This window comes from Scomber scombrus, chromosome 11, assembly GCF_963691925.1.
Source record: "Scomber scombrus chromosome 11, fScoSco1.1, whole genome shotgun sequence".
NCBI lineage: Eukaryota > Metazoa > Chordata > Actinopteri > Scombriformes > Scombridae > Scomber > Scomber scombrus.
The window spans coordinates 1,735,516-1,761,095 of record NC_084980.1 but is presented as its reverse complement, the minus strand read 5'-3'; the positions used below and the strand labels follow the sequence as shown (position 1 = coordinate 1,761,095).

Below are 25,580 nucleotides of genomic sequence, written 5' to 3'. Positions count from 1 at the left end.
CGGCAGGGGACCTCTGCTGCATATCATCCCCCTCTCTCTCTTTCCCAGATATCCTATTGGTCTCTCTGCCATGTACTTTCAAACAAAAGCAAAAAATACCCAAAAATAAATCTTTAAAAACAAAACGGAATAGACTTAATGATTGATGATGTCACTTGTTTTGCTTTTTTTGCGGTTGCTGTAGCGGTAATGCTGCATGATGACAAAAAACAGGGATGGGGGACTTCATCACCACCTGCAAAACACACCAACAACCACCAGGTGGCAGTACAGATGCAGTCTCTGCAGGCGGAAGTCACAGCGGTTACACCCAGTGAGTGGTAAAGTGGTGTGCCGTGAAAAACAAAAAATTCATCTAAAATGAGGAGAAGCTGTTGACTGTACAAATAGATTCACGAAGAAATCGGAGCAATCAGAGAAGCAAATGGATTGCTGCGATTCACAGAAACAACTGCAATCCAGTAACAATAACATGGACTAATTCTGCGTGTCCCGCATGGTTTCAGTAACATGGACCCCACATGTGAAGCCCACATGGGCTGCCTGTATGAGCCCCATAAGGGATGTAAGTGGGCTAAGTGGGCATGGGCATACACAGGGCAAATTGTATGGGCCCCATACTGTTTCAGAAACATGGGCCCCACATGTGAAGCCCATGTAGGCTGACTAAATAGGCCCCATTCAAGGTTTATTCTGATCCCACTTAGACCCCATATGGGCAAACATGGGTCTCACCCAGTTGGGCTCAACCTGAAACCCAGTCAGAACCCACTTGAAGCCCAAATGGGCAAACACAGATGGGGCCACCATGGAAACTGCAGACAAACCCACTTGGGACCCATATTTGCAGCCCAAATTTAACCCTTATGGGGCCCACGTGGACATGCTGGCTGGGAAGCTACAAGAAGGATAGCCCACTGCAGTCAGTAAGTTGCTTGCAGAGTTATCGCTGTACTGCATTGTGGTCAGAAGGGGGGTTATCTGAAAACCTGTCAACAAGATTCAAGCACTCCACCATGATAACACTGTAGTAACGCGGCGGTAAAGCACATAAAAGAAACAAGTGACATCTGTACTGAAGCATGTAACTTACAAGTTGCTCCATCTTCCACTGAAGAGATGAAAACACTGGTGATGGCGATGAAGAAACTGTGAAAGCCAATACAATAATGCCAAACTACTGTAGGTCTCAAGTCATTTAGAAAAAAGTGCCATTGTTGCTTACTTGGACCAACAGCTGATTTTTCATTCATTTTATTTACCACAAGCTACACTATTTCGAAAAATTAAGAAAAAAGCTATTACTAAGACCTCCTCATTTCCGTACTACACTGTCTCAGTTCAGTATTTTCGAATATGGGATGTATGACCCTCACATTTTGTGAACATTTTCTGAACTATGAACCCCACAGCAGTTTATAAGAGTCTTGAAATCACTTCTTTTAACTTTAACTAGTCCTTTTGGACTGCCTACTGAATCTGAGTCCAATAATTATTTTTTCATGTTCATATAATAGCTAAATTACTGCAATTGTCTGGTTATTTGACTGTTTGTGTCTTTATTTTATTAAAAAACGATGTTCTCAGCCTGGCAGTGATGATGTACTGTATACTTGCATTGATTCTTTAAAAGATGTAACTATGTTTTTGTAAATTTAATGCCTGGAGAATGCCACTCTGCAAGCCCCTGGAAGGCAATTCTCCCTCATATTCCTCTGTACTGATTATTACTGTGTATTTTTATTTTGTCTATATGTGTAAATAAACAAACAAAACTAAGGACACTTTCCCCTGTTTGTACTCCCAAACTAAAAAATAAATTTTAAAAACCATTCTGCACTAAACTGTTAGACATTTGTTGACCCTCACATAGTGTTTTAGTTATAGAGTCAGTTATAGTGTCATATATTGGTTGTGGTGCTTCTATTTATTGAAATCAATAAGAGCCACAACAGAAACAAAATCAGGGAAGCACCGGTCCAAAGGTCAGCCGTGTCAACAACACAGTTCAGAACGTTCTTCCACACTGACCAAGGAGAATACCAGATAAAGCACACTACTGACTGACCGACTGAAAGTATGTGTGTGTGTGTGTGTGTGTGTGTGTGTGTGTGTGTGTGTGTGTGTGTGTGTGTGTGTGTGTGTGTGTGTGTGTGGCTCTGAGGGCAGTGTGAGACATTATTCCTGTCAGCTGTTGATAAGCGTCCTCCTCCCTGGCCTTATTTAGACAAGCACTACTTCTGACGCACATACATACACACACACACACACACACACCCACCCACCCACCCACACACACCCACACACACACACACACACACACACACACACACACACACACACACACACACACACACACACACACACACACACACACAACACACACACACACACACACAGGTAAGAGGTGCTTGCACTACTACATACACAAACCTGCAATCTGGCCAAGAATGTGCCTACTTGCTTCCCTCTCTCTCTCCTCACCCACTCGCTTACTCTCTTGACCTCTCTCTCTCTGTTTTCTCACTTTGCTCTGTCTCTCCTCACTTCCTTCGCCACCGTTCGCCAAAATGAGGGGAAAAGTGACGCAAGCCGAAATCCTTCCACACGTTCCTGAGTTCTGAGCAGCACTGGTCAGCTATGGCTGTGCTGCAACCTTCAAAGACTCCATCTCCCCTTTCCCACATTCTACCAGCAGCTCTTACTGTTAAGGATTAGAACGTCTGAGCATGTCTGTGTGTATTTAAGCCTGTGTCTGTGATCTACATGTGTGTTATCATTTTTGTCTCTTGTGGTCATGCATAGTGAGTCACAAGATATTACAGATATTACACATACAGATGTTACAGATATTAAAGGATCCAACAGTTTCCTCTGTTACACACTGTAATCGCATCCAAACAGGAGTTGCCATGGTGCTCAAACACTGCAGATTCCTTTAAAGGACAGGTTCTCAATTTTATCAAGTGTGCCTTAAAACAACACTCAAGTGTCCATATGAGCAGTGAAAGAGGTTTTCCTTGCTGTAATCATTCCTCCTGTTCACACTGACTATTAAAAGATCTCCTTCAAATGTGCTTTCAATAGAATTGAGATGTGAGGCTTCACACAGTCATTTAAAAGTAGATGATCAGCTTCTATTGAGCTTCATCAGTGTGAGTTAGTCATATCAAGTGATATCTGACACATTTACAGTCTTTTTGGCATCAAATTTCCTCTTAGTGTTTCCCTGTTGAGCTGTGGTGGAAGTATAGTAACAAAAAGACTTTGGCACTAAACAGCTGTAACGTTGAAACATATTATCTACTTGATTTCACTCCTTTGGACGACTGAAGCTTCATATTAGTTTCAGATCAACTTTTAAATACCTTTTTTCACAGAAGGAGGACTGTGGAATTTGTTCCCCCATCATGAAGGGATCTTCTAATGGTCAATATGAACAGGAGGGATGATTATGGCAAGAAAAACATGTTTGACTGTTAATTTGGACACCTGATTGACACCTGAACTGAAAAATTGTGAAGCAAAATGTATTGATTTGACCAGCATCATCTTGATTATTTTACATAATTCAAAATGTGGTTGCATAGATCAATCAGTCCATCAATCAAACAACAGACAACACTCAATTATCAATGACACAAGTTCAAATAGTATAACTGGAGTGTTTGTGATTTCAAGTGGCACATGCTGGCACCACAAGCAGGTATTTGATTGTAGCTTGTCATGTCAGAAAGTGTACTGATACAAAAAGTATGCAGGAGATCATCAAACTGTCCACATATTACTTAGTTTGCATGGTTTGGTGTGATGATTATCAGCTCAGCTCATTTCCTTCACTTTGCATGAGCCAAGTGAACTACAATAATATAACCTGAGACCAACAGAACATGCTATACATCAGGATCATGTTTTCTAAACTCCGACTGTTGGTGACTCGCTGTTTGAGCTGCTGCCCTCAGGCAAACGCTTCAGGACATAAATGCACTAAACTGCATTAAATAATGGCTTTTTTTTAGGAGAAATTATTTATTTATTATTGTTTCTGCACTTTAAGGACGGCATCTCAATTTCTTTGTGCTTTGTACAATGACAATAAAGACTTTCTATTCTATTCTATATGTGTACTGTACATTTTTAAATTGGACAGATCAAATGGCCTTATTACACATTGCTGATACACACTCATTCTCAGTTTGAGAATGAGTGTGTTTATCAAGCTGTTACAGTAACATGAGCTGTTAGTCATGTTCAACAACAGACAGCAGAGCTCCTCTGACACATAGTGCAACACACAACCACTGAACAATAACTACTTTCAGTGATGGAACACGCTGTAAGAGCATTTCCATTAGTTTTTTAGTAAATATGGTGCTTTTGGAGTCATTTGAAGTTGTTGCACACTTGAAGCACTTTATACTGCTTGTTAACATTCACCCATTTACACGAACTGATTGAAGATGGAAGGCGCCAACCTGCTCATCAGGAGATCTAATCTAATACTCATATCAGACACACACACACACACACACACACACACACAAACATAAACCAATGACACAGCCTTCAGGAGCAATTTGGGTTTTAGTATCTTGCCCAAGGGCATTTGGGCATGCAGACTAGAGGACCTTGGGGTTGAAGCCACTCTACCTCCTGAGCCATAGAGGCCCTCGCACAAAATGCACCAAAAGTAACAACAGTCATGCAGGAAGAAAGTGATAAACAGAATGACGGGAAAATGAACACCAGTAACCAGCAATTGAATGCAACTGTTTCCAAAGCCTTGTCCTATTTAGTGAGCTTTGCGACACATGTCAAGCTTTCTGCTGTCACACAGCACATATGCAGTTTAGAGAGGCAGAACATAGGCAGGTTTAAGGCCAGATGGTTCCAACAGGGAATGGATGCCTGGGAACTGGGAAGCCCCTGTCCATTAGGTCTTCAACTCCCACTTCTGGAAGAAATTCTGCATCCTGAGGAAGGTTGGAGACATGGAATCCAAATGGGCCATATTCAGGACCTCAGTTGTGGAGGTGGCTGCTCAGGGTTTTAGCCAGGTCATAGGTGCCTGTTGGGGTGGCAAACCATTAGGCAACTCGAGAAGCAAAAGCAGGGCATAGACCAAGCAGTTTTCAGGAGGGTGGAGAACTGCTGACTTGACTGGAGGACATTGGAAGGAAGGAACACTCAGAGGATCTCCTTAACCTGACCAACATGGCCTCTATGGAGGAGTAGTCCTAGTCAAAAAGCTTGACTGTGACAAGGCCCAGGGTGTGGATGAGAGTCCCTCTCAGATGCTGAAGGCTCTGGACATTGTTGGGCTGTCACGGCGGGCATGCTTTTTCAAAGTCACATTGAGATCATGGACAGTGCCTCTGGACTGGCAAACCTGGGTGGTGGTTACCATTTTCAAAAAAAAAGAGGCCTGGAGGCAATGCTCCACCTATCATCGGATCATACTACTCAGCCTCCCAGGTTAAACTTATGCCAGGGTGCTGGAAAGGAGGCTCCAGCTGATTGGTGGACCATTGTGGTGAAGAAAGACCTGAACTAGAAGGCGAAGACCTCAATTTACCAGTCGGTCTATGTCCCAACCCTCACCTATGGCCAACATGAGTTTCCTCTGTTGAGTGTCTGGGCTCAGCCATGGAGATAGGGTGAGGACCTCGGACATCTGGTGGGGAGGGCTCGGAGAAGAGCCACTGCTCCTTCACACTAAAAGGAGCCAGCTGAGGTGTTTTGGGCACCTGGTTAGGATTCCCTCTAGACATCCTCCTCTCAAGGTGTTCCAGGCACGTCCAACTGATAGGAGACCCCAGGGTAGACCCAGAACACACCGGAGGGATTACATATCTCTTCTGGCCTGAGAATGCCTTGGGATCTCCCAGGAGGAGGTGGAAGGTGTTGCCAGGGTGACGGATGATTGGTGCCTCACCAGACCCCCTGGATGTCTTACCCTAATGTCAACGCGACCATGTCCTGGATAAGTAGTGATAATGGATTGATGCATGGATTGTCTGAGATGTCAGAAACTGATCTGGAATGTTTCCAGACTGATACTGACACAAGACAGAAGAGTTTTTCTTTTTTCTTTTCATGGAATACATGTGCATATTGAGAGGTTATTGACCTTTCTCATGCTTACACTCTACCCCATATTTCTTTAGTTCTGCCTTTCTCTGTGCAGTCCAGGTCCATTCAGCTACTGAGGCAGCAGTTGAGCAGCAGGACTGACAGATATGTTTGTTTGTGTGTATATATATATATATGTATTTTATTTCTGTTATTAGATGTTTTCTTGTAAAAGAGCTATAGGCAGCAGGATAAAGTAGCTGCAGCTGGAGCTACAGAATCAGCAGATACCTAGTCAACCTTCTCATCATCACCTCTGACCCACAGCAGTGGCCTTGACCCAGGTCCCTAATCTTCCAGGTCTGATGGCTCCAGGATGAGGATAGCACACTAGGCAATTAATAGTTTCAAATCAGCATAATGCTTTTTTACAGCTGATCTGAACTGATGAGTGCCAGTTATCTCACTGGGTTGTGCATATTGTTTTTTTCAGTCAACGGAGACCCAGCCTCTGTGATCACAATGAATGGTCATCAGGAGATCTGGATCATTGGATGATGCAGCTTGTCAAGTAAATATTAACTTGTGTTTACAGTGGATATAAAAAGTCTACAGACCCCTGTTAAAATGTCAGGTTTTTGTGATATAAAAAAGAGACAAAGATTAATAATTTCAGAACTTGTTCCACCTTTAATGTGACCTATAACCTTTACAATTCCACTGAAAAAAAAATATAAATAAATAATGTGGTTGCATAAGTATACACACCCTCTTACACTGGGGGATGTAGCTCTGTTCAGAATTCACTCATGTTAAAATGTAGTCAGTACACACCTGCCATCAATTATAGTGACTCTGATTAACTCCAAATAAAGTTCAGCTGTCCTTGTAGGATTTTCCTGACATCTACTTAGTTGCATATTACAGCAAAAGGCATGGTCTGCAAAGCACGTACAGCATCAAAGAGATCTCATTGTTGAAACGTATCAGTCAGGACAAGGGTACAAAAAATGTCCACAGCATTAGATATACCATGTGACACAGCAAAGACAGTCATCAACAAGTGAAGAAAACATGGTGTTACCAAGAACTGGACGTCCCTCCAAAATTGATGAAAAGACAAGAAGAAAACTGGTCAGGGAGGCTGCGAAGAGGTCTACAGCAACACTGAAGGAGCTGCAGGAATTTCTGGCAAGCACTGGTTGTGTACTACATCTGACAACAATCTCCTGTATTGTTCACATGTCTGGACTATGGGGCAGGGTTTCAAAATGGAAGCCCTGCCTTGTGTTGGTCTGATGAGACTAGGGTTGAATTTTTTGGCCATAATTCCAAAAGGTATGTTTGGTGCAAAAACACTGCACATCAACAAAGAACCCCATACCCACAGTGAAGCATGGTGATGGCAGCATCATGCTTCGGGGTTGTTTTTCTTCAGCTGGAACTAGGACTTTGGTCATGGTGGAGGGAATTATGAACAGCTCCAAATACATTTTGGCCCAAAACCAGGTGTCTGTTAGAAAGCTGAAGATGAAGAGGAATTTCACCTTTCATCACGACAATGACCCAAAGCATACATCCTATTCAACAAAAGAATGCCTTCATCAGATTAAAATTAAAGTTTTAGAATGCCCTGGCCAGATCCCAAACCTAAATCCAATTAAAATCTGTGGGGTGACCTGAAGAGGGCTGGGCACAGGAGATGCCCTTGACAGATTTGGAACACTTTTGAAAGGAGGAGTGGCCAAATATTGCCAAGTCAAGATGTGGCATGCTGATAGATTCCTACCCCAAAAGACTGAATGCCTTAATAAAATCAAAAGGTGCTTCAACAAAGTATTAGTTTACAGGTGTGCATATTTATGCAACCAATTTATTGAGTTTTTTAATTTTTCATCCTAAAAGATTTGTTTGTTTATCAATGGAATTGTACAGGTTATAGGCAGAGGTAGGGTTGCCAACCGTCCCTTGAAAAATGGAATTGTCCCATATTGAGAAACAAAATTACGCGTCCCGTATTGAGCTGAAAAGGGACGCACTTTGTCCCGTATTTCCGTGAGAATCAAAATAGTCTGTAAAATGTCAATGGAATCAATGACAGGGCGTTTTATATAAAAATTTACGGTATTCTTATTGCCAGCCCTCTCCTGCTCTGTGACCAATGAGTTGACAGCACACTCACACACGAGAATGACAATGCAGAATCCGGCTCTTCTCATTGGTCGAGGTACTGTTGCTTGCAAGAAGATACCGGAAGACAAGATTTTGAGGCACAAAGTGTTTATGTTTACAACTTTTCCACAGACTTTCTGTTTGCACTTTTCTTATTGCACTAAATGTGCACTATTACAGGAATTGTCTGCTTTCTATTGTTTTTTGTTATTTTATACTGTGTTCAGTTAAGCAGGACAGCTCTGTTAAAAAAAGAGATTTATTTTATTCTGTTAAGTTAAGCAGGACAGATTTCTGTTAAAAAGATTTGTTATTAAATTCAGGTTTGAATCAAATAATTTAAAAATCATTTCACACACACAAAAAATGTCACCAAGCAGGGAGGGGTGAACGCAATCGGGTCGGCCGGCCCTGCCAACTAGGTGTCCCTTATTTATTTTGTTGTTGGCAACCCTAGGCCGAGGTGGAAAGTAACGAATTACATTTACTCGCGTTACCGTAATTGAGTAGTTTTTTTGTGTACTTGTAGTTTTAAAAATCTGTAATTTTACTTTTACTTAAGTATGTTTTGAATTGTAAGTATTGTACTTCGCTACATTTTATATGACATCCGTTACTGAGTAAAAAAATGTTGCCGAAATGCCAAAATAAAATAAAAAAACAGGATTGTACACAAGCGTTAACTAGCATGATACAATAACTTAGCATTCATAAACTATTGCAGCCTATGACAACCTAGCGCTCATAGCCACATATAACAGAACAGAACAAACTCACATATTCATGGTTGCACAGTACGATACATGTCCATTAAGCGTTGTGTCGTCATCGGTCTCATTCTGCAGGTACAGGCATTGAGCATGATGCGTTCATGTATACAGGGCAGCATTGGACATGAGAGCTTTAAGTGAATGGTGCACAGGGGCACAGCCTGTTTTTACAGGGATGCTTAGAGTTTGGTCATCTTTGGGTCATTGAGGGAAAGTTACAACTTGTGACCTTGACCCGATTTGATTCATAGATTTGCAGTATGACTGTTTGTGAAGAAAAGGATGGTTTACAGAATACAGAATTAATGCCACCTTCAAGTCAATGGCTGTATTGTTAGAAAATGTTTTATGGGATGGTCTGCACTAAAATAACACATAATACCTCCCAAAATGTTTTAATGTCGTGTGTCGACATATATTTCATTTTGTCATTGCACTTTAATTTGAAGAGGTGTACCTTAAATTAAAACAACTAGTTTGAGAATTATATCCCCTTGTTAGGACAAGGGGATTAACCCTAACCAAAGGTTAGGGTTAATCCAACTTTAACCCCTGTGTTTAGCTGACCTAACAGTATCTTGGGTAATGTTGGATGAGGTTTCTACACTTCCCTGAATTCAGAAAAGAGCAGGACAGAGTTACCAGTGTTAACCTGAATACTGACTCCCACTCAGTAAGGAAATACTATACAGTGGAACTGCTAGATCAGTTTTTTTCCTACGTGACATGTAACCTCACTGATGAGCCAATGATATGTTGCTTAGGCTTGGAAGGAGGGAAATTACCTGGATATGGCTATCTCCACTTTGGTTTTGGCAATGGCTGCTGCTCTCACCGCTCCCTCAATGGCTCGATCCACCTTCTGTTTTGTCTTGGTGTTCCTCATCGGGATCAGATGCTTCTTGATACCACGGGCGAGCGCGTTGTTCTTGTACTTCCCTTCCTCCTTAGTGCCATCCGGAAAGATGGTGCAGCCATAGCCATGGCGCTTATTGTTAAGCCACTCGCCTTCATACTTCATGCCGTTGGAGCGCTCTGAAACACCGAAGCCACTGCGCTTGTCATTCTTCCACTCGCCCATGTAGGACTCTGTGGTGGTGGCGTCCACGTTATCTTCAAGAGGCAGGTAGTCGTCGCTTGGGTCTCCGTCTCCGAAGCTGATGGTAGAATTGGCATCACTTGAACTGATACGGCTCATGGTGGTGTCACTATGTGCTGAGCTGCGCTTACTGGAGATCGATGAGCGAGAGTCTGATTTGCGCAGCCTCTGTAGACTACCAAAGAGAGAGCCACGGCGGAAGAGGCCCTTCTTCTTCTCGGAACCTTCTCCATCTGAGTGGAAGTTGAGTACAAAGCCACCACGTGTGCCAGCAGGGCTGTCAGACAGACTGTCACGTAGTATTGTGCCATTACTCTGCTCACTGCGGAGGGAAGCCAGCGAGGTTCTGAGAGGTGAGCGGATGACAGAGGCCATACCGTATGGGACACTCTGACGTACACCGTAGCCATGACGCATTCCACCAGTCCACTGACCCTGGTATGTACCTGCAGCAACAACAGAGGGAGAGAGAGACCAGTCAACACCTAAATACATTATTGAAAAAACAATCAGAAGAAATAAAAAAGGTTTGTTTAGACAGTGAGCCATTGCAGTTGCCTTCTCTATTGTTTCCAATGTAAAGATGATGTAAGTGGAATGACTGTAGGAGACGGTGGCTTCAATCTGAGTTGATAGTAGTTGAATGTTTTCAATTTCATTTGCAAGGTTCATTGTGTGAACATGGAAACTACATAAACCACATCAACAAAGAACATGGGTGTTTAAAATAGTAAAATAGTAGTTTACTAGCCTTATGGCTTTTTCAGGAACTATCAACTGTGTCTCAAAGTCTCCATTGACTGAGCTTCCTCAGTTACCAAAATGATTAAAAAGTCCACTGATATCTGTGTTCTTGTTTTATAACTCTTCACCAGCAAACAAACATATCAATTTAAAAATGTTTTGATATTAATTTTACTTCCTGATGACTACTGATTGCAATAACGAGGCATTTTGAAGTGTCGTGAGGTTCATGGATTCGGTAGATTAGATTAGGCAGTATCAAGGTATTAAGATGTTATTCAACTGCTAGTCTGCCACCATGTCATTGCACATCATCGCTGTTCAGTCCATTCATGTGTTGGTATCTGCTGTGGCAATAAGTGTCATCAGTGTCACAATAGCCACTACTGTGCATATGTGGGCCGTATAATGCAGAAGCAAACCTGGGAGCTAGAAACCTTTTCTGGCATATGCCACAGCCAAGCAATTTTTATTTTTTCAATCATGGCTGCTTTACATCCAGTATCCAGCTGTTATAATAAACCCATGCTTTTATTCCATTTCTTAGAAAGGATCCCTAATTAACTGCTCATTTAGTGGTTATAGTTAAAAAGAAGAATAACAAATACAAACAATACAACTCCTGAGTCCTGACTGACTGCTATGAAACATACTTCCAATTGAAATGCATTAATTTGAAAGTTGTGATAAATATGTGTGTCCATGTACACAAATATATAGATTAAATGATGTTTCTGTTACTGTCAAGACTCAATGGAAAGTTATAGTGTTAAAGTATAAGCACGCCATGCATGAGTTAATACACATTCTGAATAGTTTTATTTAATCTGGAATCAGACTACTGAAACCTGCAAAGACATGCAACACATAACGTACACTCATTAAAAACAGTTTGACTTCATTCAAAAGCAATCAAAAATAGTGGATGATAAAATAACTGCCACTCTTTAACAGCACATCGCAATTTGTAATTTACCCCCCCGCCAGTTTTGTATTAATCCAGCTCCCACAAGTGATGTCAATGTCCTGATTCCACTCATTAATATGAAACCTTTCAAATGTCAAATGTGTTTCATATCATTTTCAGTAATAAAAAGTAAAGTACATTAACTCAAGCGCTGTAAAATGTTGAGGTACTTGTACTTTACTGTAGTACAGTTTGAGGTACTTGTACTTTACTGTAGTACAGTTTGAGGTACTTGTACTTTACTGTAGTATTTCTTTCTACATCTCAGAGGGAAATATTGTACTTTCTACTCCACTACATTTATTTGACAGCTTTAGTTACTTTTCAGATGAAGATTTGACACAATGGATAATATAACAAGCTTTATAAATACAACACATTGTTAAAGATGAAACCAAAAAGCAGTGTGTAGTAAGGCTCACATTTAGATGTCTATGAGTTGTGTGGTATCAAGGACATTTTTACTGTGCTTATTTAAAACATCAATTTTAAACATACTTGTGACATTTTAGTCACCAAAAGTCATCTCTTCAGTACTACTTCCTCTCCACTGGCTTCCTGTCTGTTTCAGGTTTGATTTTATTGCTTGCTTTTAAGGTTTTAAATGGGCTGACACCACGTTATCTAGCAGAACTCTGCATCATCATACTCCAGTTAGAGCACTGAGGTCGACCAACAGGATGCTCTCAGATGTTCTGACATCCAGGCACAAAAATAGAGGCGACTGAGCCTTTGCAGTGGCCGCTCCTAATCTCTAGAACAGTTTACCTAGTCATGTAAGAACTGCTCAGAATCCAGACGCTTTCAAGTCCCTGTGTAAGACCCTGTTCATCTCACTGGCATTCAAATAGACTTAATATTCTACTGTGCTGCAATTATTATTATTATTATCATCATTATCATGTTTACTGTTTTCTTTTATTCTTTTTTGTTATTTACTTTAATATTTATTCTGGTATTTTAAGCCTGTTCAGCACTTTGGTGAACTGTGGTTGTTTTTAAATTTGCTATACAAAAGTTGATTAGATATCTCTAAATCCATATTTCCTTACATTCCCCTGTTCATGAATCTGACTCAGTCCTCCAGCCGGCTGTTTCTGAAGGTATTTACATCAAATGTGCAGTATTAATGAAACATGTAATGCAGTATACAAGTGGAGTCTGATCCTGAATGAAGAGAAGAATCTACTGTTGTGTAGTTGAGATTTCAACGTGTTTCAGAACAGTAAGATTGTGTCCAAGTATAAAGTCATTTTTCAAACGTAGCTGGAGGTCACTAGCTTAGCTTTAGCACAGATATATTTGAATCCTTTAGCTGACGAACAGAAAAGAAACAATGAAGATGAAACGGTAGGAAATCCTGTGGCATGCTGAGTCACAGTGACTGGATTAGAAGACAAACTGTTAGAATTATTCAGCACCACACACCGTGATTTTATCAGTCATCACACACAAATCATCAGAGAGCTGACATTGATGATCTTAACAGCCAGACCCTCCCTAATACCCCCCACCCTAATACCCCAAACACATGTTCAAATGATGCATGTAGACAATTATAGCAGCCGGATAGACACGTCTTCAATTTCAGCTAATTCAGTTCACACACTAGAATAAATACACCCAGAAATAAACACGCTTCTTCTGGTGCAGTCACATTCAGATTTGGGATGACAGGTATGATTTATTACTGCAATGCTTGGCACACACACACACATGTGCACCCATGTTTTTTTAGTTAACAAGACGCAAACATATGTAATGTTTACTGCTGTGAAATTAGAGCCTAAAGATACATTTCTCCTGACTCTATATATCCACATATGAACACAGGTGTTCTATGTCAGAAGGTGTTCATAAACCTCCAAGAAAACTAGTGAAAATCGGTCGGAGAACAATCAGAAAAGGTCACTTCATCAGGAAGGCTACTATGTTATTAAATCAGCCTTTCATCGAGTCCTGTTGAGTCATTAAAGCTGACCTGTTGGCTTCATTCTTTCTGTTTTAATTAAAGAAGGCCAATCCTCCTCATCACAAGTCACTTCAGGTTAATGCTGCTGTCTCCTCCATGCAGGAGTTCACCTAATAATCACTCATCAGAGGTGTCAATCAGCTTATCCTGACTGACAGCTTCATGAGCCCAACAGCATGAAGACGTAACAAGAACATCAATATATTACAAAAAAGATGAATGCCCTTATACTGAAAATACACACAAATGCAGTAGTGGACTGAATAATGAAACACACATTTGCACAGTTTGTCACACTCTTTCTGTTTGTGACTAACTTTATTTTACATTAGTTTAGTGAAGGTGGAGGAACATAACACAAAAGAGACTGAATGCACTCATACAAGAAACATAGACTCTAAGACCATATATTCACATAAGATTCCATCAAAAACACAGGATGTAAACACAGAAGATTTATCAACATCTCTGTCTAAGGTATTTACAATATTAAAATAACTAAACAAAAAGCATGGACCAGCCTACCCCTTATACCCTATCCCTATAGCACTATAAATGAAATTAAGTATAAGCTTCCAATAAAACTCTTAAGACACTGCCCACTCTTTAAAATGCAATTTCCAGATTAAAATACTATCTTATATTCATGAAATTATAATGCATTAAAGATGCAGGCCCTGTGTTTGTTGTAGCACCCAGCAGACCTTCCTTATAGCAGAAATATGTACTGAGCACAGAAGGTCAAGGTGGTAATAACAAAGGCTCCATTTGTGTTCCAGTAAGGCATGACAGTGAACCAACATGCATGATGGGCCTTTCACAGCAGATACTTGACATATCTTAGACCCTGTTTACACCTGGCATTAACATCCATCTCAGTAATAAAATCACAAATGGACAGTGCTTAATACAAGTGTAAACCACATTGTGATCCGATCACTCAAACTACTTGTGGTCTGGGACATGGCAGATATATATTGGCGGATAATCTTGTATATACAGAATATGTTTATGGTTGTGATGTTTTACAGTTTAACTATAACTTTATGGTATAAAATTAATCACTGGAATTTTAATAATTATAAATTCCAATAAATAATAAAACACAACAACAATGTATAAGTATGTATTAAATTTGAATCAAGACAAAAGGATCAAATATAAATGAAATACTGCCTATATATAACTTACAAAAAATATATCATATCGAACATGTGTGCCGATACTGATATATCTGTGATAGGCCAATATTGGCCGATCGATATATATCAGTCTGGCTCTAGTCCTAATAAATTATGACAATGCACAAAAAGATTCTGCTGACTGAGCATCATTCAAATCAGTTCACAGATCAATGTCATCTCACTGTAACGGATTCAAGTTCTGTATGTCTGCATCTCTACAGTATGTACTCGTGTACAACCGTTCATCCAATAAACTTCACATTTGGCAGGTGTATTGCTGAGGGTCCGAGGAAGTGCTGTGTCAGTATGAAGTTGTTTATATGAGCAGTTTTTGAGAAAAAATATAAAAATACCTCATAAATGTTTCATTCAAATAGCGGATATTCAGATAGTACCACCCTGACATTGCAACCCACATTGAGTTCGTAGGAGGGGAATAGATTCATGGTGATTAGAGCTATTAGACCTGAATTTCCCAATGGGATGAATAAAGTATCTATCTATCTATCTATCTATCTATCTATCTATCTATGAATGGGAAAAGTTCAGAGACTTCCTCATGTGCGGGAACGTGGCATTTACATTCAAGACATTTCTCCAGCACCTTTTGAACAGGCACTGTAGTTCATCCAATCAACTTCAGCTCAACTCAAAATTGTAGTCTCCTACATCTACAGATAGCCTGCATGTGAGGTGTTTAGGGAACATGGGTAAATTGTAGCATCTACAGATAGCCTGCATGTGAGGTGTTTAACGAACATGTTCACGTCTTTATTCAAAGTTTATTAATATCAAGGTGCAAACTATGCTATGGCTTTATTTTTATACTGTGGGGGCAGATCTGACCAGTGCTGCTCTGGTGACTGGACCAGAGCTGCTATGATTAGTCAATTAATTGATTATTTTGACAATTGAATAATAGTTTGGATGAAATGATCTGATTTCAGCTTCTCAAATGTGAATAAGTTCTGTTGTCTTTGGTCCTCTAATGACAGTGAGAATTTCCTTGAGTTGTGGATTAAAAAAAAGACATTTGAAGACGTCACCTGGACTTTGCAAAACAATTTTCACAATTTTTCTGACATTTTTTGAACCAAACAACTAGAACCCGACCGATAGATCAATCAGCCATTATTATCGGCCAATATTGACCCATCACAGATATATCGGTATCAGCCTGTATGTTGTCCGATATGTGCCGATATTTTTTAAAGTTATATAGGCAGCATTTAATGTATATTTCATACCTTTTTTCTTCTTCTTTTTTTTGTTATATGTGTTTTTTTGTTATTTAGTTAATTATAGTTAGTTTAGTTAGTTTATCGTAAAATGGTCAAATATCATTCCTTCATTACATATCTTTGTCGCAGGTGTTTTTACAAAATATGGTGTGACAAAAAATGTATTTATGTATATATTCTTTGTGTATAAAATCGGTTGACATATAAATATTGGAATTTTTTTACTCCTTAATATCGGCATCAGTGACAAAGATCCAGTGTCGATCGAGCCCTACAAACAACCAACTGATCCATCAAGGAAATAATCAATAATCAATAATCAATAATAAAAATACTTAAGTTAGTTTCAGCCTCAGATTGCAGAATAATGTGAGCAAGCAGGAGGAGGGGGGGGGGCTGGTCACACAAAATGACAGATGTACTGAAACACCTGAGACTTTGTGTCAAATCTATGTTTGTATATTAATGCAGCACCATCTCTGACACATGTATCTGCTTTATGCTTGCTGCTCTTACACTGTATGAAAACACAGTGACTATGTTAAAAGTGGCCATCTGTATTACATTTCAATGTGTTTCTATGAAATCCTATAACCTAAAGTAGTGACTGTCAGGCCAACACACCAGTACTCTAGCACCTGTATGTTTCTTTGAGTGTGACAGGTATTTCCACAACTAGGACATGAAACAGTTGTGTTTCTAAAATCACAACCGTTGAACGTCATTAGGTGATAAAAACAGTTAGCCTGGTGGGGTGGGGTGGGGGGCTGGTTAGGAGAGCTTGGGCTCTGGACCTGATGGCTTCAGCTGGAGAATTTGAGAATGTGCTATTTTAAAAGATGGAAGTAACTTGAGACACTTAGCCAAACATAACTCCAAGCAACTATCTTGCTATGTGGAATAAGCCTTCTCTACTGGCTCACTGAGGATCCTCTGGAATAAATTAAAAAGCAAAAAGACTCAATAGTTTATATTCTGCAAGTTCCTTTCTTTCAAATAATTTACAGATCTGACAAACTGCAAACTGATCCTGCCTGAGAAATTAATTTTAGACAGTGAAAATCTTATTGGAATTTATTGACTGAATGGAGTCATTGGTAAATATAGTATCAGTGTCTGCTGGCACGATTACTTGCCATGAATCTTTGTCTTAAACAGACAAAGTCCTGAATTCTTTGCATGAGATGAATATTACCTGAGTGCTTTAAAGAAGTGAAACATTATAGGAAATGTGCAACAAAAAAAAGAAACAGAAGTGAATATGTGGACAGGCCAGAAAAGCTGATTCTAGTCTTGTATGTGGGTCTAGCTTCATAACTGATATTCATCCTCTCACCTTGCTCCCAGAAACAAAGTAAATACACATATTTCCCAAAATGTCAAACCATTGCTATATGTGATTTGTAATAAATATGAGTTGTCTTTATTTCCTAGTTTCACCAAACAAGGGTCACATATTAGGCCCATGTACATAAATGACCAATAAATGACCAGTAATATGCTTTCCCCACCACTGAAGTTAAGGAAATCACAACCTCAGAAGGATGTAATAGAATTGTATCCCATCTATATAATGATCATGATCCATTATGGTTCAGTTAGATTCAGAAAATCTTTACTTTACAGACCAGATCTCATAAAAATGATGTTCTTTGGTTTGTGAATCTAAAGGTGAATGAAACAAACAGACACTGCAGGGAAATGCCAAGAAAAAGCAGTTTTGTTGCCTGGAAGTTACATTTTTACAGCTATTTGATATGAAATACAGAATAAATATGATATATTAATTTTAAAGTGAAAGTAAAAATTCACTCTGTTGTTCCATTTTCTTCCTACTGTCAATAAAACTCTGTGAAAGTGAAAGCACTTCAGTCAATTAACAGTTTCTGACTGATTCCTTATCATACCAGCATATGTATATAGTAAACATACTTTACACATACACTTTATATCATATTTAGTAAGGAAGCTCTCTCCCTCCTCTTCTTCTATTTGTTAACTTCCTGATAATAGTTGCTGTTAATGTAACATCTGTTTCACAGTACAGCAAAGTTCTCAGGCAGACATGTCCAAACTATTCCATACAGGGTCATGTGCCTGCACGTTTTTGTTTTCCGACCAATTAAGAGCAGACAATTCGACCAATCGACTGTCTGAAGACTAAGATTGGCTGATTAAATGAGTCAAGCCTGGTGTGCTCCTGATTGGTTGGAATGAAAACCTGCAGCCACATAAACCTTTATGGAATAGTTTGGACATGTCTGATCTGAGAGAATACTCCTTTATTTCTACAGGTCTTTAATTATGAAACAACTGCAGGAAGTGTTGACTTTCTTACACAGAGAGAAAACCATTTTTGATAAATAATCATCAGTAATGTGGATATAATGATTAAGTGGATAAAGGCAGATAATAGAACAGTCTGTTGTTGTTGAACTGTAATGCAGCCTTTAAAAGCAGGAAAAGACACTTATTCCATATTACCATATCACCATATCACCATATCACCATATCACCATATTACCATATCACCATATCACCACATTACCATATCACCATATTACCATATTCAAAATCTAAGATCTACAAAATATCACAATATTGATATAATATTGATTTATTGCCTCTATAAGAAAGCTCTGGATATTAAAGACATGTCCCTACAACAGTGCAGCTCAGCTTCATGGATGGCTACCATCTTTTTTTCTTTTTTGGAACCAACTTTGTGACACTGGGTTGTTTCAGCTTGAGGACAGAGCGACTGGAACTCAGCGTGGACCCATTTTAATACCAGCTGTCAATGTAATCAGGTTAGATCATATCTAGATACAATCTGAATACAGGACACTTTGCTTCTAATATTGGTGAAATTACAGGTAGACTCTAGCCCCCTGTGCTAGCTTCCCATTTAAAGGGCCACTCCTGCAGTTTATCACCGCACACGTACGGCTGGAGCACTTCAGAGAGACAGAAAAAAAAAGGTCAAGGTTTGAGTGGTCAAAGAGGCTGAGATAACCTTTTAATCTCTAACATGAATAAAGCTCAACACACCGGATCCTAACAGAATGCAGCCAACAGCAGCTCTATATGACACTCTGCCTGCCTCAGAAACACACACTCAGCACACACACTTTTCTGTTTAAAGTTGGTCTGCAAGTCCAAACTGAGACAACTGCTGACATCATCAGGTTCAGAGATACTAACCATGCTGACACATCATTATTAAGTCTAGACTTGTTTCTCGATGGATATTTTCACAGAATCTTATCTTTAGTCTAGGACTATAGTCTTAATCTCCGTCTGACAAACTGGACTTATGTGATTGGTTGGTAGCATCATTTATACACAAGTCAAAACATTTGTAAAATATGTATTTACATACTGAGAAGAGTTTTATTTTTTAACAGACAAAAGTACTTAATTCCTTTCAATTAACAGGATTCTGTCACGTTTAGAGTGACTAATGTGTGCTAACAGGAGATTTAAGGCAGAAATGGAGGCCTGATGCAACATGTAGTCTCTTCTCACAAACAGAATAAAGGATCTGTTGTGACAGGAAGGTTTGAACAGGATTTGGACAAACCTTCTCCATTCTAAATTATAGCCCTGTAATGGTAAAGTGATAAATAATATAAAAATAAAAACAAAATAAAATACTATATACAATAAACAGTCCCTAAAATAATCTTTAATTATATAAATCTACAATATAGATAGATGTAATTACATATGAGTAAGTTTAAAAATATAATAACCTGGTGTGTGTTTTGGTCATTACCTGAAATCAATCACACTGATGCACAAATCATATTAAACCCAGAACTGCCTCATAGTAGAGTCATACGTCACTGACTGCAGACTTACTCACATGGTCTCACAGTATATTTTGTTATATTATCAAACCCTGATCACCTGCATGATCATAATGCTGTTTTCAACTAACACACCGCTCCACCTGAACACACCTGCTGCTCAATTAAAGCCCAATAGGGTTAGGGTTAGGAACCTGGAAGTTAAAGTCCATGCTATGCAGCACTGTTTGTGTTTCCACCACCAGTGAAGAAGCAGGTACATCATGCACACAGGAGGAACAACACAGTCGTCTTACATTTTGTATTTACTGCTGAAGACTTGATAAGGAGAAATGCAAAGACTGAAACTCAGAATATATCTAGGTGTTGTGATGCAATTGGTATAACCAATATTTTTTCAAAAAAATCTGATTATATGTATATAATCAGATGTTTCCTGTAAACAAGAAAAAACATGTGAACTAAAACGTGGAATAAATATAATCCACTTTTGCAATGCAACTCTAGGTTGTGTAACAAATTTTACATCATTTGTCAAAACGTATTTAGAAAAAAATGGTTGTTATTAGGATGTCCTGACAAAATACATTATAATTTAAATGTAGAAATACTCCAAAAATGTTTATTTTCATTTGATGTTTTAAGATGAAGTCATTATTAGTATGAGTCCACTTAAATACACTGTAGGTGGATAACATATGTAATATGTATCATTCTTTTGTGGTTACACCATTTGACATTTTCAGGAGCATTCAGTCTTACTTTTGGTAAAAATGGTGCAAATGTCATTTCAAATGATATAAAACCAACAAAAATACTAAATGTACATTTTAACAAACCTGATGCTGCTTATAAATCTAGTTTTTGAATTGATTACTTGCCAAACCTCACTTGTCACTGATCCATCTCTCAGCAGTAAATCATCTGTTGAGTGTTGAGGATTATTTACTGAATTTCTTCACCATCAAACAAACAATGATTTCACTCATTCACTGTTTGCTCTCTCTCTCTCTCTCTCTTTATACTTTTACTTGCTATGTTTTTAATGAGTCAGGAAGCCAACAGCAAAACTTTACTTTCAAAAACAACAAATTAAAAGTGTGCTCTCCTTGTCCTCAATCAAAACTAAGTGATGCATAGGATAAAGCAGTTGTGTTTTTGACCAATCAGTGATGATCATCCTTCAAACATATACCCCCAAAAGTTCATGTACTTTTGGAAGGGACTACCCCACCACCCATCAGGGGACCGTTTTAGCCTCTAGGACAATCCTACTAGTACTAAATTTAGAGCCTGGTTTCTCAGGTCAAAGCACAGGTTTAGTCACTGAGTCCCTCAAAGGGTTGTTGGTCCTGTGGGAAACTTCCTGCAGTGGAAAACGTCCTTCTACTGACAAAGGAAGCTTTTTTTTTTTTAAAGTCATCACATCACTGACACTTTCCACTGCTGAGTAGATACCATCAAGTGAAACTGATGGCTGAAGATCAACTCTGTGATGTGATTTGGTTCCAAGATTGTAGCTGACTAGAAACCTCACATCAGTGTGCACAGTTGTATTAACATGAACTAAAAGAAGACACTTCCTAATAAAACGCCAGATAAAATGTAGAATGTTTGTTTAAATCTAGTTTTATATGTTTTTTTTTTTTTTTTAACTTAACCTCTCAGTACTTGACACAATTCAGTCAGAACTCCCGTCTATAAATACACCACTGACAACTGAAGGAGCCTCGGTCAAGTTAGAGCACTGAAGACATCGCTGCTTCCAAGAAAACGCACACCACAGTTTATATACACAAATGATTTTTCATTTTTAAATCAACTAAGAATGATTTTAAATAAGAATTTCTTATTTTATGACGCAATTATCACTAATGCTACCACTATAGCAACTGCCACTACTGCTGCTGCCATCAGTCACACCATTAATACGACTATAATAAACAAGAAGGAAATAACAGCATCAGGCAGGAGGTGAAGAGAAGGAATAAAGATAAAAAGAGTTCAGTTTCACACTTTTTAAATAGACTCAATTTAAACTGAATATATGAAATTGAAGAAGCTCAAAATACATGAATATAATATGTGATTAAACACTGCGGCGAGATGCAGCACTCAGCAGGCTGCCGTGTGTGAGACTACACACACAGCCGAGCACCTGTTAGTGTCCCTCAGCGTCTGCAGTGAAAGCACCGTATCAAACTGTCTTCTCGTCATTACGATGATGGAGTCGGCGCATCTTTATTTCCTGTCTGTCACTTTAATAAGCTCCCTTCATTTCATACTCGCATCCTGCACGTTTCACAGGTCATTTGCAGATATTGAACAGATTTTTTTAGAGCATTTTTTCAGAAAGGATGGTGCAAAGAAAGAAAGTGTAGAGTTGGTTCAGGTGGTAGGTGCCCACTCGGTTTTTAACACAGAATCACTGCGACACATTGACAATAAAATATTTTCTATCAGATCAAGAATTGCTAATTGCTGATATATTTAGAATCTTACCAGCTAAACCAATGTGACTGTTCTCTGCTTTTTTTTCTTATCATTTTTATAAAATTGCATAAACTCTTTCAATTAAATGTCCTAAAAATCCATTATTTGCAACAGGTTTGGAGTCTGTGTGGATTCTCGATGACTCTCTATCAGTTCTGAAAGACCTTTATTGTGGAATTCATTATTGTTGTTCTGGCTACAGCTGATTGAACTTATGGTGAAATATGAGTGGATGTTGTAGATATTCTCTGATCAAATAAATGAGATTCAAATCAGTTATTCATAGAAAGTTGGAATGAGCAGTATTATTAATTATTATAAAAATCTTTCAATCCTGAACCACATTATGAAATAAGAGGGCATGATGTGACAACAAAACAACAAATATGGTGAATCAGCAGTTTCCACTACATTTATTCACATTCACAATAACTAATGGACAACAAATATCTCACAATACAACATAAAAAGTAGCATATGACTGAAGGTGAGCAGCTGACAGCCACATAACCATCATGTCAGTGTCTCAGATCAAAGAAAAATGAACCCACATCATCTGAAACTGCATCAATATGTATTTCCAGCTTTTTTGGACAGGTCAGCCGTGTGTCTGCGTCTGTCCTCAGGTCAGGATCTGATCTAAATTTAATTGTGGTCCAAGTTAGGTTTGGCAGCAGGTGTTTCCAGGAGGCTCTGTTTACATGCAGCAACACATTTGGTTTCCACACATTTGGAGTACAGGAGAGGATCTCAAAGTTCAGTCAAATACTCTAATATATAATAATAATAATAATAATAATAATAATAAGAAGAAGAATAACAAGACATAATGTATTTTCATGATGTAATTAATCCAGCCAGCTACTGGAAAGAAGACAAGATGGAGTAAACACTTGCTGTGTGTTATTCTTGACAACCACCAACTATAATTAAATAAAACCCAATAAAAAAAACGACTTTCTTCATATAAATGTCAATCAATGTTATTTATGTAGTTATATTATCGATTTAACAACATATATATGGTTTAAAACCAAGTTATCATCTTGAAGGTGTCATAATAAACAGCGATGATAAACAATGATAATAAACAACAATAATAAACAGCTGGGATGGTGTTTGTGTGGTCGGCGGGCACGTGCACAATCTTTTTTGCTCTTATAGTTTCAAAAAATAAAAACATGTTCTCACCTCCATCACCGTACGTCTCTACACCATATCCGTCCTGCAGTCCGTTACTCCAGGTACCTTCATACCTGGCCGGTGTGTTCTGACTCTGTCGGACCCCGTACCGACCCTTGAACCCGTGAGCCCACTCTCCCCGGTAAATCCACCTCCCTTTGGTTTCTACACCGAGCCCGTGTCTCTTCCCCTGCGTCCAGTAGCCCTGGAACAAGTTCCCGCTGGGCCAGGTGTAGACGCCCACCACCTCGAAACCATTGGACCAGGAGCCCGAGTACTCTCCCTGGCCCTTGGGTCCGGTGCACACGCCGTGGCCGTGGGCTTTCCCATCCTCCCAGCCTCCGCAGTAGGTGCCTCCGTCGTCAAAGTCGAACCGACCGCCCGTCATTCAGACACGGAGGGTGAGGGTAACACTCGGAGGCGTGTTGTCAAGTCCAGAGTGTGAGAAGTGTTTTTTGGGAGCGGGTCCTGCGGGCAGCGTGACCCCGGGGAGGATGCGAGCTGTGGGCGGAGGAGTGAGGAGGGAGCGGAGCATCGGCAGGGATGTGTCGGTTACTGAGAGCGGGACGTGGGAGGATGAGAGGCGGCCGCCACGGCTGCCAGAGACGCTCAACTGCCGAGCGTTGGAAGAGTCTCTCACTCCCTCCTCTGATGAACACCGACAACTGTTCCGTGATGCAATGATACGGTGCTTCCTGTGCGGCTTTTCACAATAGAAGTCAGGAAGTATGCAGGACTTATTATATTATATTATATTATATTATATTATATTATATTATATTATATTATATTATATTATATTATATTATATTATATTATATTATATTATATTATTTTATATTATATTATATTATATTATATTATATTATATTATATTATATTATATTATATTATATTATATTAGATTAGATAAAATGATAGATAGATAGATAGATAGATAGATAGATAGATAGATAGATAGATAGATAGATAGATAGATACATACATAGATAGATAGATAGATAGATAGATAGATAGATAGATAGATAGATAGATAGATAGATAGATAGATAGATAGATAGATAGTTGTTTAGAGTAAAATGGGACATTGACTGATGTGGGACAACTAAGCTCCAGTGCATTTATCTCTTTTTCTATTAAATTATTTTAAAGAGAACTAGCATATGCGCACTGTGTAAATTATATTGTTTAAAATTACACATGTACATACAAAATTAAATGACCAATTACGCACACTTCAGGAAGTTTTGGCAGATAAGGTTGCTTTGTGTTAAACAAAGTATTTCAAAGCCTAAAAACTAGTGTCCCAGATTACAAAATCTACAAATTCTGAAATGATTTGGCATGAGGAATATTAATATAAGTGCCATTTTCATTTTGAGTACAATATCCAAAAACTGTCCCCTGATTTAACAAGCAAACATCTCAGGGATTTTCATAATGATATTAAGTGTTGATATAATGTGTTGGATTCGTATGTAAAAAGGGTAAACAAGTCAGAATTGCAAAGATAGACTTTATTCATCCCCATTTGGGAAATACATGTATCCCATAGCTCATACATATACACAAATAAACACATATACATAAATAAATAAGGACAATTTTTTTTTAAACCCTAAACTACTAAAAGTTAAAAAACAAAGTAAAATATATGTAAGAAAATTATGGTAAAGGGAGGAAAAATTGTTCATCTTATTACAATGCCCTGTCTCTATCTTGTTATGTTATCATTATAAAGTCTAATGATTCAGAGTAATCGCCTGCACAACCACCTATATGTCATTTATAGCAACATTATTTGTCTCAATATTTAAAAGAGCAGCTGTTACACATTTCCATCATTTCATTAATAAGGTGCAGGAGTATAAG

At 38.8% G+C, this 25,580-nt stretch overlaps 2 protein-coding genes across 3 annotated transcripts in view; one reads left to right on the top strand and one right to left on the bottom strand.

The window, feature by feature from the left end:
• LOC133990580 (junctophilin-1-like) overlaps positions 1–24,096 on the bottom strand; it is a 40,600-nt gene extending 16,504 nt beyond the window's left edge. Inside the window, exons 1-2 of one of the 2 annotated variants that reach the window (XM_062428936.1) lie at positions 23,718–24,096; positions 9,800–10,559 (exon numbers count right to left, since the gene is read on the bottom strand). In XM_062428936.1, the coding sequence (XP_062284920.1) occupies positions 9,800–10,559; positions 23,718–24,096 (1,139 nt within the window). Of the gene's footprint in view, positions 1–9,799; positions 10,560–22,953; positions 23,166–23,717 lie in introns of those variants that run through there. The other variant, XM_062428935.1, reaches the window with a different exon arrangement.
• Positions 24,097–24,202: 106 nt separating this feature from the next.
• Positions 24,203–25,580, top strand: part of LOC133990697 (peptidase inhibitor 15-like) — a 27,896-nt gene continuing 26,518 nt past the window's right edge. Inside the window, exon 1 of the mRNA XM_062429097.1 lies at positions 24,203–24,396. Within this exon, the coding sequence (XP_062285081.1) occupies positions 24,203–24,396 (194 nt within the window). The remainder of the gene's footprint in view (positions 24,397–25,580) is intronic.